The sequence below is a fragment of the Podarcis bocagei genome, assembly GCF_964188305.1.
Source record: "Podarcis bocagei genome assembly, chromosome: 12".
Lineage (NCBI taxonomy): Eukaryota > Metazoa > Chordata > Lepidosauria > Squamata > Lacertidae > Podarcis > Podarcis bocagei.
In genome coordinates this window covers 38459321-38476573 of record NC_138137.1, presented here as the reverse complement: position 1 = coordinate 38476573, position 17253 = coordinate 38459321, and the positions used below count along the sequence as shown (strand labels likewise).

At 39.3% G+C, this 17253-nt stretch overlaps 1 protein-coding gene across 10 annotated transcripts in view; it reads left to right on the top strand.

Moving 5' to 3' along the window:
• Positions 1 to 17253, top strand: part of NEBL (nebulette) — a 190435-nt gene that overhangs the window by 141008 nt on the left and 32174 nt on the right. For 7 of the 10 annotated variants that reach the window (XM_081163175.1, XM_081163173.1, XM_081163174.1 and 4 more), the window contains exons 7-10: positions 4728 to 4838; positions 10418 to 10519; positions 12713 to 12814; positions 16838 to 16945. The exons of the other annotated variants lie outside the window; for them this stretch is intronic. In XM_081163175.1, the coding sequence (XP_081019301.1) occupies positions 4728 to 4838; positions 10418 to 10519; positions 12713 to 12814; positions 16838 to 16945 (423 nt within the window). The remainder of the gene's footprint in view (positions 1 to 4727; positions 4839 to 10417; positions 10520 to 12712; positions 12815 to 16837; positions 16946 to 17253) is intronic. 10 annotated transcript variants of the gene reach the window in all.

Below are 17253 nucleotides of genomic sequence, written 5' to 3'. Positions count from 1 at the left end.
AGTAAATTACAGAATGTTTTTAAATAACATACTTAGTTTGATTTATAAATGAGATTAACATAATTTATCTGGCTGTCAATGCATTTCTTTTCTGGCCCTGTTCCAAAACAGCGTAGCATACAGTTTTATATAGTACATCCCGCCCCCCCACTTCAGTGATACAACAGAACAGATACAATAAAAAACTGACTAGAAAATTAAAATAAAGTTTGTTAGTGCAGCTCTGTCTTGTTGATGTTCCTCGTATAAAACATATTCCTAAATAATTAAATAATGAAACTGCTATTAAAACATTTATTCTGAAACACACATCCTTTTTTTAAAAGAGGACATACATAATATATATTAGATGTAGCATGAAAATGTAAAACCTGCAGACACATTTATTTCCCATTTGTAACATAAATCACTGCATTCTGCTGCAAAAGCCAGGGAAAGTGGAATAATTTCCACATGTCGGGTTTCCCAAAAACTATGCCTGCAAGGAAAATGAAAGATGGTGGTTTTACAGCAGAGCTGAGATTTGCCCCTTCCCAAACCACCCTCATCTAGACTCGCATCTTCCAAAAGTGCAGTGTTCGTGCACAGACAAGTTTGACATACGCTGGAGGGAATAAAATGATAATATTTATATTCTGCTCCCTCTTGCTTTCCTTGCCTTTTCTATATATTTATTGTGGCTCCGGTGACCTCCATGACTTACAGTACTGTCACCGAAGATGGAAAGAACATTATATTGCTCGGTGCCTAATTTGATGTTTGTTTGTCTTTAAAAAATGTTGCTTGTGACCAAGAGCCAGGGGTAGGGCAAGCCATGACCTCCATACACGCTGCCCAGGCTTGTACCCCAGGGAGGTTACTTTGGTGCTGCTAACACAGCTGTTTGGCTTCACCCCTGGAGATGCACTCCATTGCCTCTCAAGTCAGATGGATGCCAGCAACAACAACCAACAATAGTACAGAGAAGTGCCTATTTTAAAGTGCACTTTGAAGGAGGAAAACAAACTTATGAATCTCCCCAATTTGCCTCTTATTTGGCCAGTGTGCATACTCATTAGCTGTACAGTGGTACCTCTGGTTGCAAATGGGATCCGTTCCGGAGGCCCGTCCGCAACATGAAAGGAACGCAACCCACAGCGGCGCATCTGTGCACACCCAGGTTGCGATTTGCTGCTTCTGCACATGCGTGTGACGTCATTTTGCACTTCTGCGTGTGCGTGAGTGGTGAAACCCGGAACTAACCCTTCCTGGTAACTTGCGGGACGTAACCTGAAAGAACATAACATGAAGCCGATGTAACATGAGGTATGACTGTACCTTCAAGTTTGGCAACATCTACAAATTTGATGATCACCTCACCCCATTTCCTTTACCCAAGTTAAAGAAGTTAACACAACACTGGGCCCAGGTCAGAACCCTGCTGCAGCCTACTTGCCACATTTGTCCAGGAACGATTGAGAAATACGATTTCGGTATGGCCTGCCGACTAACTACAAATCTTCCCAAGAGTCTAGCTAGCATTTTAGCAGCTTAGTCGCTACTCAGTTGACCCTAATAGACTATGTGGAAAGAGAAGAGCAGAGAGCCAAAAACAGATTGCTGAGAGAAAGCAGAAGACCTTCTCCCTATAAAAATAATTAGGAAGAGAAGAGGTAATCAGCTGTAGCAAAACAGCAGAGGGGTCAAGGAGGATGAGGATATGTACGGGATCGTCGAATGTGGCACTGAAGAGATTAATCAGCAATTAGCCTAACTAGCATTACTGTTTATTCATTAGGAGAAGTAAACAAATTTCTGAGCACCAAAATAGCTGTGAGAGGATTCTAGCTGACTTGCATATGAAAAAGAGATTTTGCAAACCAACATTTCTTCCTTCAAGAGGATTACTGGGCACCCATTTTCTATGTTGTTGTTGTTGTTGTTGTTGTTGTTGTTGTTGTTGTTGTTGTTGTTGTTGTTGTTGTTGTTTTGGCCTATTATGTCTGTATACTGTCAAAACAGTATCAGAATAAATAACATCATATTTTGGAGCATTGTGATATGGTAGTTAACAGATAGTTAGGTCCTTTGTTTTTCTGGAAAACAAGGAAACGGATTTCCAGGTTTCCTGCTCTCCTCAAAGTATTTTAAAAATATCACAATGAAAGACAAACTGCTTGAAATAAATGAATGAGGAAATGATGGGGAAAAAACCAGGACAAAGGTTTTGATTCACATACATTCCATCACTTTGACAGAAAATTCCAAGGCTTGATCCTTATCGGGGAAGCAAAATGACCCAAGGAAAATAGAAAATTAGAGCATGTCAACTGGCTGTTCAATTTTCTTCTTTATAGCTAACATTTCTTCAAGCTCTTGGCAAATATGCTTGAAGTAATGTTTCTGAAAACGATGAATTGTGGAAATCCTATGTTCTACATTCAAGACTGAAGAAAGAGTGGTGGTATAGCTGTGTAATCCATTTTTGGAATAAACAGAACTTTCAACTTTTTAAATATGTATTAAATATTATGGCGTACCAACTAATTAAAAGCATATATTCACATCTATAAATGTTGGCTCAGTAAATCTGATTGGACAGAATTTACATTCAGTTTGGATTCAAAATGAGATTGGGGTGAATCTGAACCACTTTATGAAGTTCTTGAGCTATGTGCTAAATTAAAGTTCAGGAATAAGATCCTATTAAAGCTCATTCCTTGGCAATATCGTAAGTTCTGTTTGCAATTTCTCAATAGTATTGTTTATCTTGCTGCACCCATCCATGAAATTCTTTACAGTGGCCTTGGCCAAGTCTGAAATTAATTATGTGGACCCAGCAGTTTTGATATCAAAACTGTGGGACTCTTACGGATGTGCACTATTTTGAAAATAAACAGCTACAGCCTTTGCTGTATGGAGATTTAAAAAAGTCAATATTTAAAATGATGGTCCTCAGAATCTCACATTTGTTTTGTTCAGGCATTATCTTTGTGTAGTGAAGTGAGAAATCAGACCCTCCTTTTACTGATCTGCTGTAAACTTGCTTGCTTTAATCTGCATTGATCTTTACCAGTTGCAAATCCTTCTTTGGCTAATATGTTTTCAAATCTTCTTGCAATCTTTGCTATTAGGTTACACACCACTTGAGTGCCTGTATTCCAAGAGCTCCTTGTAAAATGCCTGTTGATTGAGGACCATATTGCCAAGAATAGAAACCTAGTTGGTTTGAATCCAAAGCTTCCCTTTTTCCAACAGAAGGAGGAAAACTTTGGCTCTAACCTGGTGTGGTGTTTTTGTGCCTGCACACACACACACACACACACACACACACACACCCCATTTCAGTTCACTGTATCTGATATCTCTTATATGCAGCCAGTTCTATGAAAGATATATAAAGGTAAAGGTAAAGGTACCCCTGATCATTAGGTCCAGTCACGGACGACTCTGGGGTTGCGGCGCTCATCTCGCTCTATAGGCCAGCGTACAGCTTCTGGGTCATGTGGCCAGCAGGACTAAGCTGCTTCTGGAGAACCAGAGCAGCGCATGGAAACGCTGTTTACCTTCCCGCTGGAGCGGTACCTATTTATCTACCTGCACTTTGACGTGCTTTCGAATTGCTAGGTTGGCAGGAGCAGGGACTGAGCAACGGGAGCTCACCCCGTCGTGGGGATTCGAACTGCCGACCTTCTGATCAGCAAGTCCTAGGCTCTGTGGTTTAACCCACAGTGCCACCCATGTTCTTATGAAAGATATATATATATAGATAAATGTAATTGCCAAAGTAATAAAAATACAGCCATTCAAAACTTAGTGATGGTTTCATTTTCCTTCTATATTAATTAGCTGAAGGTTTCCGCTCTTCCCCACTTCCTGAAAGATAAGGGGGAGCAGTAGAACAGCAACTTGTTTATTTTCTAACCCTGTAATTCAACTATTTAGAAGTAATTAGCAATAATTATTAACAGTATTTCAGTGTTACATTAGAAAACAACATAGGGACAACTCTGCCTGGGGCAACAAATAATCTGCATGCTTTGCTCCCTTTCCAAAGCCCAGTCTTTTGCATGCATTGGGTTCAGTGAGGATGACTGAAGACATTTCGGAATGTATCTTCTTGGTTTGAAGTTTTTGTTTGTGGTTTCTATTCTGCCTTAAGGATACAAATGCTTCCAATGGTGACTTCTAAGTAAAAGCAAAGGGCAATACCCAAACATAAAAACTAATCAGGATCCTTCCCACAGGGTAGCTGGCTTGAATGTATCCCAACAGTTTATTCCGGTATTTCCAAGGACAGTTAAATTGCTTTTTGCCTTGCTTTTCATTTTTTCAGTGCAAAATTAAATATTCTAATTTTGATCTCTTTGATTCAGTGAGTACCAGTCAGCTTGGTTCAATGGACAGGATATTGGGTGTGGACTTGGGTTTAAATGTCTACTTTTATCTATAAGCATGCAGTCTTTGACTACATCACTCTGTCGCACATTTTGATACCTAACTGTAAAATGTAGATTATAGTTTGCTTCTTCACAAATTGTCAAGGCAAATGAGCACTTGAGCATTATGAGATATTTTTGATAATAAAGAAAGAGAGAGAGAGAGAGTCTGGTTCTTTGCATCTTCATAGTTTAGGTTTATGAAAAGACACGGCAGGAAAAAATAAAAATGGTGTAAGTAAAGAAACCCTGATTGACCTTCCTTCATATCCTGCATAATATATATGATATAAAATGTACCATTTACAGGTTCTCTACAAGCAAAAACATGATGCTGAAAAGGGTACATCAAGTTATGCGCATATGAAGGAGCCTCCAGATGTTAAGCATGCCATGGAAGTCAGTAAACACCAAAGTAATGTGAGTATTTTCTGCTATTAATTTGTGATGCTCCTGTGTTTGCCTGAAATGAAATGTAGCTTTGATATTTTGGAGATATCATGGTTTGAGAATTTAATCATACAACGATTTAAGGGAAATATTTGCTAGTTATAGGAAATGCTTTGTATGAAAATCGTGTGTGAGATCCAACCTAGTGCAAGAGGGCATTCATTAGTGCAGCAGGGCACCTCTTTTCTCTTCCGGTACAGATATTGGGGATACACAGGAATAGGAATCATGGAATAAAGGGTGAGAGATTTGCTCTTCCACTTGAGACTCCACATCACGCCCCATCATCACATTCAGGATTCAAAGGGATCAATTGTGATCACTCACACTATGGCGTCCCCTGACTTAAGAGAGAAATGGGAGAGGGGCAGAGAGGTTAAGAAGGGAGGGAGGGAGACAAGGACATTGGAAAAGACCAGGGGTCAGCAAACTTTTTCAGCAGGGGGCCAGTCCACTGTCCCTCAGACCTTGGGTGTGGGGGGCCGGACTATATTTTGAAGAAGAAAAAAAGAAAGAATTCCAATGCCCCACAAATTTTAAATAAAAGGACACATTCTACTCATGTAAAAACACACTGGTTCCTGGACTGTCCACAGGCCAGATTGAGAAGGCGATTGGGCCGGATCTGGCCCCCGGGCCTTAGTTTGCCAACCCATGGAATAGATACAAGCAGGTTATTTGTGTGTTGTGGGTGGTTTTTTTGTGAATGTGTTTGTTCTTTTAGCAAGACGCAGGGAGTGAGAGGAATGGAAAGACTGTGAGTGACATTCAGTTCACAGGGCTTCATGGCGACCGAGGGGAAGACTGGAGAAAACTAAAACAATGTCTCAGGACAACTGCAAGTGGCTGCACACAAAGAGTGGCACCGGGAAAGGAAAACAGAAAAAGAGAAGAAACAAAAAAATTCCTTCCAGTAGCATCTTAGAGACCAACTGAGTTAGTTCTTGGTATGAGCTTTTGTGTGCATCCACTTCAGATACACTGAAACAGAAGTCACCAGATCCTTATATATAGTGAGAGGGTGGGGAAGGGTATTACTCAGAAGGGTGGTGGGAATGGGTGATTGGCTGGTATTAGAAGTAGGGGGGGAAAGCCCTGAGGAAAGAAGGGAGCTTGATATGAACATAACCACTTTGATGAAGGCAGGAAAGGGAACTGGATTCTGGGAGCTGCAAGTTGTCTTTCATGCCTTTGACCACTGATGATCTTTAACCAGCAGCACAGAACTACCTTTCAGATAGGAATAAATGATTCTGCACCAACCTTATGAGGGAAAAAGCAAGACTGATGTAGAAACGGGTCCCCAAATTGTGAAAGCAAAATTATCACCTTCTTAATACTTGTTAGAACTCCATACAACATTTTGACTACACCTATACTACACCAGAAATGGCTTGTGAAATAGTGTGGCTTTGGTTGTTTGCCACGTGGCATTAAGGAAAAATGTGTGGTTCTTTAGATCTTAGTGGGCTTTGTTACACAAAAGAAATCTCCAAATTTAAGAATGTTTACTCAACCCCAATATTATTTTTGCAGCTGCTAAATAGAGTCAATATAAAATCAGAACAAAATGAAAGGCAATCATTGATACCTGCTTTTGCACTTAACAAAACAGAAAGTACGCTGAATATTTACAGCTATGCGACAGGCATCAGTATTAACAGATTATTTACAAAAAGAATTTTCCAGTTCCATAGCTCTGTCATGCATTGGGAAACAGGTATACCAATTTATACCTATTGTTTTCCATTTACTTGGTTCATTTACTTACTTGGTTAATTTTCTTACTCTTGAAGAGTTGACTTAATGTTTAAATTTGGGATTTCTAGTTTTGTAAAAATAAAGTTATTTGTGATTCACATGAGGCTGCATGTTCAGCTCTGAATATGAAAGTTTGTCATTGGAATGTAAAAAAATTAAGCATCCACCCTCCTGGAGTGTAATCTTTTTGCTTTAATGAGCTTCGTTTTAAAGATTAAACCTATTGTAGACATATTGTAGACAGGCCAAAACCTTTCTTATCTACCAACAGAGTGTTATGTGTCAGTATAGGAGCAGAATGCTTATTTACCTACAGTGCTCTAATTAATTCCAACCTTTACACATAGAGTTTATAATTAATAGGATTAGGGAGAGTTTAAGATTATTTGTTCAGACTTATACTTAAGTGTGTGAAATGGGAAATTTCCTTTTACAGATGAAGACTGTCATCTTCTAAAAATATCATTGCACTCCCAGTTTGAAATCGTCTAGTGCGTCATGACTTCATGCCACCTTGAACAGAATTCACGCTGAGCTTCACAGTCGGCTGAAGTTGTATAATAGGAAAATAAATACTGTCAAATTTCCCAGGCTTATAACTTAGGGGATGGGCATTTTAATGATCTTAACATCTATAGCCAGCAAAATGATCCCCCAAATTATGGCAATTACATTTCTGACCCCAAGAAATATAGTTACAAAATTATTTTAGTTGGTATGCTATGTTTACCTGAAAGCTTGTTCTGCAATATATGATTAATTTTCTGGTTGTAGAATATTAAGTTTGTCATCTTATACTCATCTAGAAGCAAATCCCATTGAACTCAGTGAATCTCACTCGTAAATAGATATACATAGGATTGTGTTGCTAATGTTGTGGCAGGATCTAGAGATCTGGTTAGCTAACCTCATATCCTCAAAAGGGCTTCCCTTATGTTTCATCAGTAGATGGCAAACTATCACTGAGGACTCAGCTGTATAGCTGCAAATATAACATTTTAAGTGCATTATACAAACGTGATACTAGATGGCGATGGTGAGCTAATGGCAAATTCAATTTTTTTTAAAAAAAACATTATTTTAAAAAGCATTTCCACGGCATTTTTTAAAATATATGTCTAGATTCCACCTGAAATTATTTTCAAAGGCATTCTTAAAACTATGGTGGAACTATTACTGATACTGCCTATCAAAGCTGATGTGATGTTGGCTGCATTTTATTTAGATGTTTAGAAAGTTGATGTGAGTTTTAACTCTATTGTTGTTTTAACTTTTCAGATGTCTTAATAATTTTTCTTAGTGATTTCATCTTGTTTGTAAACAGCTTTGAGTTTTTTGTGTTTTTTGTTTTACAATCAAGCGCTGCATATATATATTTGAAATAAATAAATGAAATAAATTTACTAGAGCAGAATGGCAACAATATATCCACTGCCACTTTATAGACTAAATAGGAGACAGGCTTACTCAGTAATAAGATCAGGACTATGCATACTGGTGAAATACTCTTTGCGGTTATTAATTGCTTATTCACTAGGTCCCCGAGTCCATCACAGCTATATCTCACTATGAAGACTCTTTCTGTTTCAGTGCCATTTCCCCCTCTAATTTTTTAGAAGTGATTGCAGCCAATCAGGGATCATGTAGTTAAGTGGGATGTCACTGGACCATGTAGCCAGTGCCACTGAAAGCAAATGAAGCTTCATTGCCCTTATACAGAATGAGTGTTAACACAAAGGACTGCTTCTGCAATGTGCTACCTGTCTTGTGGGACCTTACTGTGAGACAACTGGTGGCAGGCAATGGGAATTTCAGGGATCATTGGCCTAGTTGCCTTAGCAAGAGGCACATGTTTAGTTTCTTGACACCTGCCTCCACACCAGGTGTGCAGGCACCTTGTGCAAAATCATGAGAAGGAATGGCAAGTTTCACAGTGGGCTGCAGCGTTTGTGAACAGCACATATTTGTCTTGGCATGGGCCTAGTCGCGATAATTCACAGACTGGGAAATGCGTAGCGTTCTGCAGCCTATGTTCTGCCGCTACATAACATTAGTAATATCAATGAGGTATGGCAACATACAAACTATATATTGCAGACATTTGCAAAATGTTTGATGTCTCTGTCTCACTCCAACATAAATATATCTTTGACGGGGTGCCAGAAGAGTAATAATTTATGAGAGGAAAAGTATTGCGCTAGACCTTACATCAAACTTGATTGGTGAAATAACTGTCTGATTTTTCTACTGTCTCCTCACTGTGAAATTAACCACACTTCCTTATTTCATTTACTATGTGACTGTCACTTGGGAACAATAAGCTACAAAATTGCTGCAGCGTTCGCCACAAGATTCTGTGCATTTTTCTCTGTGTCTGAGCTGACAGTTCAGTCCTTGCTGCTGTTTTGAGCGCATATGCTGGGCTTTAATTTGCAATTTACATGGATGATGGGGTCCTTTTCAGAAACCTGTTCCTGCTGCCTTTATGGTATTCACTTCACCTCATGTGGTCATTAGGGCGAACAGCATATAATTAGCTAAATCTATGTAATGCTCTGAATTGCAAGAACCTGGATGCACTTCTGCTTTTATTCATTAAAAAATTGTTTTCAATGTTTTGCATGACAGTAGTGAATAAGATGAGTTAATTTTTTTACAAAGAATACTAGGAAATTATTTTAGCACCTTCACTTAGACCTTTTTTTGTAAAAAGTAATGTATTAAATGAAAACATCATCAAGCGACTAACATACAGAAGCAGTCAGATTAAAAAATATATCTGTTTGTCTATCTACTTATTTAATGTATGTTCAACCCTTCCTCCTCAAGGAGCCCTGGGTGCATAGCTGTCAACTTTTCCCTTTTCTTGCGAGGAATGCTATTTGGAATAAGGGAATTTCCCTTAAAAAAGGAAAACGTTGACAGCTATGCCTGGGTGGCAAACATATCAGTGATTAAAACAATACAATTAAGAACATGTAAAAACAATTTCACACATATCTAAAATAATAAAGGTGTTAAAGCGATATGGACAGAAGCTGAAAATTCATGTTGATTTAATATTTTGGGAAGACTGTTATAAAATTGTGATTTATTTTTTTATTAATTAAAAAATGCATCCCCTAATATGGTACTTCCAGTGTTCTTGTTGGCATGAAAGTTTAGAATTTGAAGGCAAAGTTATTTGTTTTTCAGGTAAGGAAGAGATATTAGGAAAGGAATTGTGATGTCCTGCTTACGAGCTTCACATATTCAGCTTGTAGCCTGCCTCCATCAACATTTGGTGGGGTACATTTTCGAAGAGCTGGTTTCCAAGATCCCTTTAAAGGCCACTCCATGCAAGAGTTTGTAATAGTAATCTAGTGTGGATGTGACTAACAGGATTGAATCACTGTTACTAGATCAAACCTGATCAGCTTTTGTTACAGGACAATATTTTGCCCCAACCTGTAAATCCCAACCAGCTTTGTCTGCAAGGCAAGATAATCTTCAGATATCAATTAGATACGTTTGGGAAAACAAATGAAAAATAAAAGACTTCCCCTCATAATACACATTGCATAATATACATGCTGATATACTAGCATTTTCATTTTGGTCTTTGAAATAGGACTGAGTTTCTCATTTTGTTTATGATATTGGCTGTTATTAGGTTTTATTTTGCCTTTATCCTGGCAATCTACCAGGTGGTGTTTGCTAAATGTATAGGACAGCTAATATGTTAACATTGCTACATTTATAGCTGACCTGCTAAGTCATAGATAATTAATGAGTCTTTTATTTTACAGGTTTCATATAAAAAAGATCTCCAGGACACTCACAGATACACTGAAGTTTCAAATCGACCAGACATAATGATGGCAACCCAGTTAACAAAGATAATAAGCAATGTATGAAATTAAAGTTCTTTGTAATTTATAGAAAATGTTGATAACTTAAAATTTATTTTTATTATGGACAGAGCTACTAAAGTTGTACAAAGTTACGATAAATTCTAGATTGCATTCAGACCAATAACATAAGTACCCCAAAGGGGGCAATTTTCAGTAAATGATCCTTTCCCCCTCTTCTTATGGGCTTAGGTGCATAAACATGAGAAAATTTCTATCTAGCACTCACTATTATCAGCAGCCAAGCTTTCTAAAAACCCTTAACCTGCTGCCTCAACTTTTCTAGCATTCATCACTCCACTCAATTTTAAGCTTCCCCCAGTTCCTTTCTTCCAAACTTTGGGATTGGCCAATTAAAGAATGCCACCATGCAGCCTCAAATATCCATCTGGTTTTCATTTTTGAAGTAATAATAATAATAATAATAATTTTTTATTTATACCCCGCCCTCCCCAGCCAAGGTCGGGCTCAGAGCGGCTTACAAGCAATAATAAAAACAAGATGAGTGATTACAACTTAAAAACAAAAATAAAATACAACATTAAAATAATGGAACATTAAAATATTAAAATGGAGCCTCATTGCAGGAGAAGGAAAAGAAAAAAGAAAAAGGGGGCGGAGGGAATCAAATTGGCTCCAATCCAAAGGCCAGGCGGAACAACTCTGTCTTACAGGCCCTGCGGAAAGAGATCAGATCCTGCAGGGCCCTGGTCTCATGAGACAGAGCGTTCCACCAAGTTGGGGCCAGTGCTGAAAAGGCCCTGGCTCTGGTTGAAGCCAATCTAACTTCCTTAGGGCCTGGGACCACTAGGGTGTTGTTATTTATGGACCTTGAGGCTCTCCGTGGGGCATACCAGGCGAGGCGGTCCCGTAGGTACGAGGGTCCTAGGCCGTGAAGGGCTTTAAAGGTCAAAAGCAGCACCTTAAATCTGACCCTGTACTCCACCGGGAGCCAGTGCAGCTTGAAAAGCACTGGATGAATATGCTCCCATGGCAGAGACGCTGTGAGGAGCCTCGCTGCAGCATTCTGTACCCGCTGGAGTTTCTGGGACAGCTTCAAGGGCAGCCCCGCGTAGAGCGAGTTACAGTAGTCAAGCCTGGAGATGACTGTCGCATGGATCACTGTGGCCAGGTCGGGGCGGGAAAGGTAAGGGACCAACTGCTTGATGCGGCGAAGGTGGAAAAATGTCGCCTTGGCTGTTGCTGTGACTTGCGCCTCCATGGAAAGGGAGGCGTCAAGGATTACACCCAAACTCTTAACGGAAGGCAATGGCACTAATTGGGCCCCCGCAAGAGAAGGGAGTTGGTCCCTCATCCCCATGCTATCCCGACCTAGCCATAGGACCTCTGTCTTCGAAGGATTTAGTTTCAATCGGCTCCCACGAAACCATCCAGCCACAGCTTCCAAGCATCTGGTCAGTGTGTAAGGGGCCGAGTTGGTGTGGCCATCCATCAGTAGATAGAGCTGAGTGTCATCAGCATATTGATGACAGCCCAGCCCAAAGCTCCGGATATCTGGGCAAGGGGGCGCATAAAGATGTTAAAAAGCATGTACCAAAGTTGCATCCGAAGGTTTAAAGGATAGATTCTCTGTCTGCAGTTCTAGCATATAAGGTATCCTGTCTATCAGTCTCTGACCTTTCCCCCTTCCATGCTTCCTTGACCTGCACACCTGTTGGTGGGTTCACTCTCCTATAGAATTTCATGCAAACTCCCCTCCTCACCCGGTATGCAGACTTCCACTATATTTTACTCATTGCAGTCTTTATTGACCTTAATAGGATTGTATTTCTGTAATTTAGAGTGGAATCTGACCTATTATATATTTTTTAAAAGGCAGCCACCTGCATTTTCAGTTCAGCCTTACTGGAAATTGCAAATCCCCGAAAATAACCGGGAATCAGCATTTCTTATGTTTAAGCTCAACCCTTGATCAAACTGGAGGATTTTTTAAAAAATGCTGCATATTGTTTCTCAAATAAAATAAATGGTACATTTGTTGAATCAGGAGAAGCCTGGGAATTGCTGATTAGAGTGTTAGCGAAAGTGGTGTCAACAAAGGTCACCAAAGATACTTGCTATACTGTTTCTTTTGAGACTTACATTTCCCCTGACAAAACTGAAAGGGTGGGGGGAACTCTCAAAAGAAAATTATGCCTGGCGTGTACATACTTTTCTTTTTATTACTTGAAGGCTGAATATGCGAAAGGAAGGCGAGAAATGAGTAAGGAACCAACTGTCCTCGGAAGACTAGACTTCAACCATGCAAAAGAGGTTTCCAAATATTTAAGCCAAGTAAGATTTTCTTAGCTTTCAGACAATGACTCAATTGAGATATCTGATTCCCAGGAGTGCAATCAAATGCTTCACTTTTCTAATTGCAAACTATCTATAATTGCATGAAAACTTCAAGATAAGGTTTCCACAACTCTTTCCCATAGAATTGCTGTAATTGGTATGCATTAAATATTTTGAGAGATCTGTAGCTGAAAGCCCACAAGTGGACGAGGAAATTTGCCTTCGGTCACAGTTAGTTTGGTGGTAGGATTAATACATTTTGATGTCATTGGCCAAATATATAGTCATCGGGGCTGGATGGTGGTGTTTGATTTTTGTTTCAAAGTCTTTCGAAAGTGGAGATGTTCTTTTGCCACACAAAAACATGTTTTATTAAAAAAAAAAATCAGTCCATTCACAGAGCAAACCACATGAACTTAGTGGAGCCATAAGACAGAGAGTGGCATTATGGCATTCTGCTTGATGTCAAGGTGTCACTAAATTCTAAGATAGGATTGCAATTGATGCAAATGAATGTCACAGAGCCCTGGAAAACAGCAATTTCCCCCCTCGCTGCATCTGTGCAGTCCTCATGTTCTCTTTGGATCATGGATAGTTCATATATGAAGGGAATTCTAGGGATGAAGAGGAGTCTAGTGATCTGTCAAGGCATACTGGTGTATTAAGAAGAGAATGGTGTTTATAGGCATAGGCAATTTTAAGCCACTACTTTTTCACACAAAAAATGAACAAACCATCCTTCCTGGTCCTATTTTCCAGAACAGTTTATGGGAACATGACTGGGACGTAAAAATATAGCTACGGTACATCTGCTACTTAAAAAAAAAGGGAGTTAATTAGGCCATGTGGAAAAAAATTAAGATCTGCTTTATGATACCTGTAAGCTAAATCATATAATTAAAATATCATTTACTTTAATCATACATGCTGGTCGAAAGCAGTGAGGTTATATATTTCCTCTTTCTTTTTAGAGCCCCTGTAATAAGGTTTTGCGTGAATAATCCCATTATCTTATTAAAGAATTTGCTCTTTGTTAATAATCCTTTAAAATACTAATTTATATCTTGCACTCAATCAGTGTGGTATTAATTATTTGAGGGATAACTATTAGAGCTTGGATCATGTGCTAAGGCATTGTATTACTGTAGGAAATGCAGGGGATTTTTGCCACATTTGGCCCAGGACATTTCATGCAAGAACGGCTACACTGAGAGGCATCTATTGCAGGACCCAAAGTAGTGTTGTGCTGCAGCAGCTGCCGTGACATTACGATGGATCCTGGGGCACTTCTTTTATTTTTATTTTTTTAAAATATTTTATTAGATTTTCGAATACAAAGTTAGAAACATCCACTGAAGAAAAAAAAGTAAAAGAAAAGGAAAAAAAAGAAGAAAAGAAAACCAACCATTCAAAACATTTTTTATATAACTAACCGGACTTCCTCACATCTCCCTTACCCTGCATTCTTTATAATAAAAGTATCAGCAAATTATTACCTTGTTTCGTACCTTATTTTGTACTTTTCAAATACTATACCTCTAATTTTAAAGTACTTTTTATCAATTACTTATATCTTAAATTAAACATAGTATTACCTTAGATTTTAACCTTTTCTTACTTGAAGCTTAATTTCCTGTTTCACAAATTTAATTGCTGAAGCTATAGTTTCCGAATCGTGCAAATTTTTAACATTCATACAACTTATATTGTTTTTGTAAATAGTCCTTAAATTTTTTCCAGTCCTCTTCCATTGTTTCTTCTCCCAAATCTCGGATCCTGCCAGTCATTTCAGCCAGTTCCATGTAGTCCATCAATTGCGTCTGCCACTCTTCCAGTGTGGGCAAATCTAGTGTCTTCCAATATTTTGCGATGAGTATTCTTGCTGCTGTACCTGGGGCACTTCTTTTAAACCCTGTGCCGACTGTCTTCATCCCTGCCAATCATTTGCTTGCTTTGGTTATGTAGGTGGGGCCAGCTCTTGCTTTTATGCCTCAGAGACCATGTTATTTATTATCCTCTCTCAGGTTATATTCTCAGCAGGTACTTGATGCTTCCAGACAAATTTCAGGGCGCTGCATATTTCTGCTCTACTTTATTTGATATCCTTTGGTTGTTCTCAGCTTCTTAGTATATACATTTTGTTTGTTATAGGGATAAGAAAATGATTTATCGTGTTAAAAACCTATTTCATTTACAAGGAGAACTTTCTAATGTGCAACGCCTAGTGCTTGGCTTTTTTTTTAACCTTTTGGGGTGGTAAATAGAACAGCAGGTGCTATTGTTCACTTATGAAACCTAATGCTTATTGAAAGTGCTTGCGGTTAGGAAAGCTGCCTTATAGCTTTAAAAGATACACTTTCCCCAGCTGTGTATGGGATTTGTGCAAGTTTAGCAAGAAATTTGTTTGCCTTAGCATTCTTCACAGTTGTTTTTGTTTTCCTCCTGCTTCTTTCTGAGCCATGTCTTGATGATATATATGATATATGTTGTCTTAAATTAATCTCAATCCTTAAAAGAAAACATGCTTCATGTGTAATCATCACATTAAATAAGTATCTTGATACTCAAATAAGACGATTATTGTGAGAGACTCCTTTGGAAAGGACTGTAGCTCAGTGATAGAGTATAAAGGTCCTGTTTTCAATCCTTGGCATGTAAGGTAAAGCTAGGAAATACCCCATCTGAAGCTCTGCAGAACAGCTGCCAACCAGTGTGAACAGTGTTGACGCTGCTGGACCAGTGGTCTGACTCAGAATAAGGCAGCGTCCAATTTCCTTTCTATGCTCTTAAGAAAAGGAAGGAGGACAATGCAGTAAATGGTCAGGATTTTTGTAAAGAAAATACATACTTCTTTTGAGACACGTGCCTTTGCTTCCCATCCAAATAGCTTATAAAGTTAGCCTTTATAATTAAAATCGAGCTTGAGGGGGGGAAAACCTTCCTAGTTCTCTAAAACTAGTTTGGCTATGAAATGCACATCTTAGGAAGCTCCTGGGATTTCTGCTCTTCAAAAGTTTTTTTTTTTAAGCCTGACATGCACCTCAGAGTGTGGTATAAAGGTAAAGGTAAAGGTACCCCTGCCCGTACGGGCCAGTCGTGTCCAACTCTGGGGTTGTGCACCCATCTCACTTAAGAGGCCGGGAGCCAGCGCTGTCCGGAGACACTTCCGGGTCACGTGGCCAGCGTGACAAAGCTGCTCTGGCGAGCCGGCACCAGCGCAGCACATGGAAACGCCGTTTACCTTCCCGCTAGAAAGCGGTACCTATTTATCTACTTGCACTTAGGGGTGCTTTCGAACTGCTAGGTGGGCAGGAGCTGGGACCGAACGAGTGTGGTATAGATGTCTTCTATTAGAAACAGTCTTTTGACTACATTTAACACCAGACTGCTTCCCCTTTCTCCTGTGCTCTGCAACCAAAATTTTATTCTACTCTATAAACCATGTCATTTGTTCAGATCTTGCTCTTGTTGTTTATACTTTGAGTTTGAAAGTTTACAACCATCATGTGTTATTCTTACTTGCCCTCTTTTCCCAAAGGCTGGGACTAGGGAGATCTGCCATTGACAGCAGCAACCTTACATTATGTTTCCGTTGGAAATATTAAGTGATACAAGTCCTGTGACACGATGCTGTTGCACTTCACTGCTGCTGGTGGTAGGAGCAGAGAAGCTTACAGCACCATGACGTAACATTATGGATGTTGTATCAGCAGCTATTACTGAGGAGAGATGGAGGGTTCCTATTTTTCGTGGCAGCCTTCTATCTGCTGCGTCATCTAGTTCCAGCTTCGCTTTCCTTTTATGAAGCGGGGATCAGGCGAAGATGTTCCAGAAACCTAGATAAGCCCTTTGGGGCCAGGCCTATGGCCCTGTACCATACCCTCTGTGTTTATTGAACTGGCCTGTAATTATATAACTGATGGTTTGGGATAAGCTATGAATAGAAAATGCCGATGCTAAGCTATTCTGAAATCTGCACTTATGCACTATTACAACCTATGCGATTTGTTTGTTTCTCAGGCAAAATACAAAGAGCAGTTTAACAAGGATATGAAGAATTACTGCTACAATCCTCTGGAAAGTGCTTCTTTCAAGCAAGCACAACTTGCCTCTATCTTGGCAAGTGACGTAAGTAGGGCTGTTTTTGGCACTCTTTTTATTGTAATGTTTTTGTGTGGAAGTTGCTTGGTGGGCATCTTATTTTCTTATTAGCATTTATATGGAAAGGTCTCTTTTCAAAGGGTTAAACTTCCCCCTATAATAGAATATGCATTGCAGCCATCTGCTTGTCAGACTGTAGTAAATGAGTGCCACCTAATGGCCGATAGAAAACATGGCAGGCAAACATGGAAAAGAAGAACATTTTTTTTTTCTGCAGAGAAAATGAAACCATGCATTTCTGTCCCGTGCTCTGGTTTGTTTGTTTTTAACCAAAT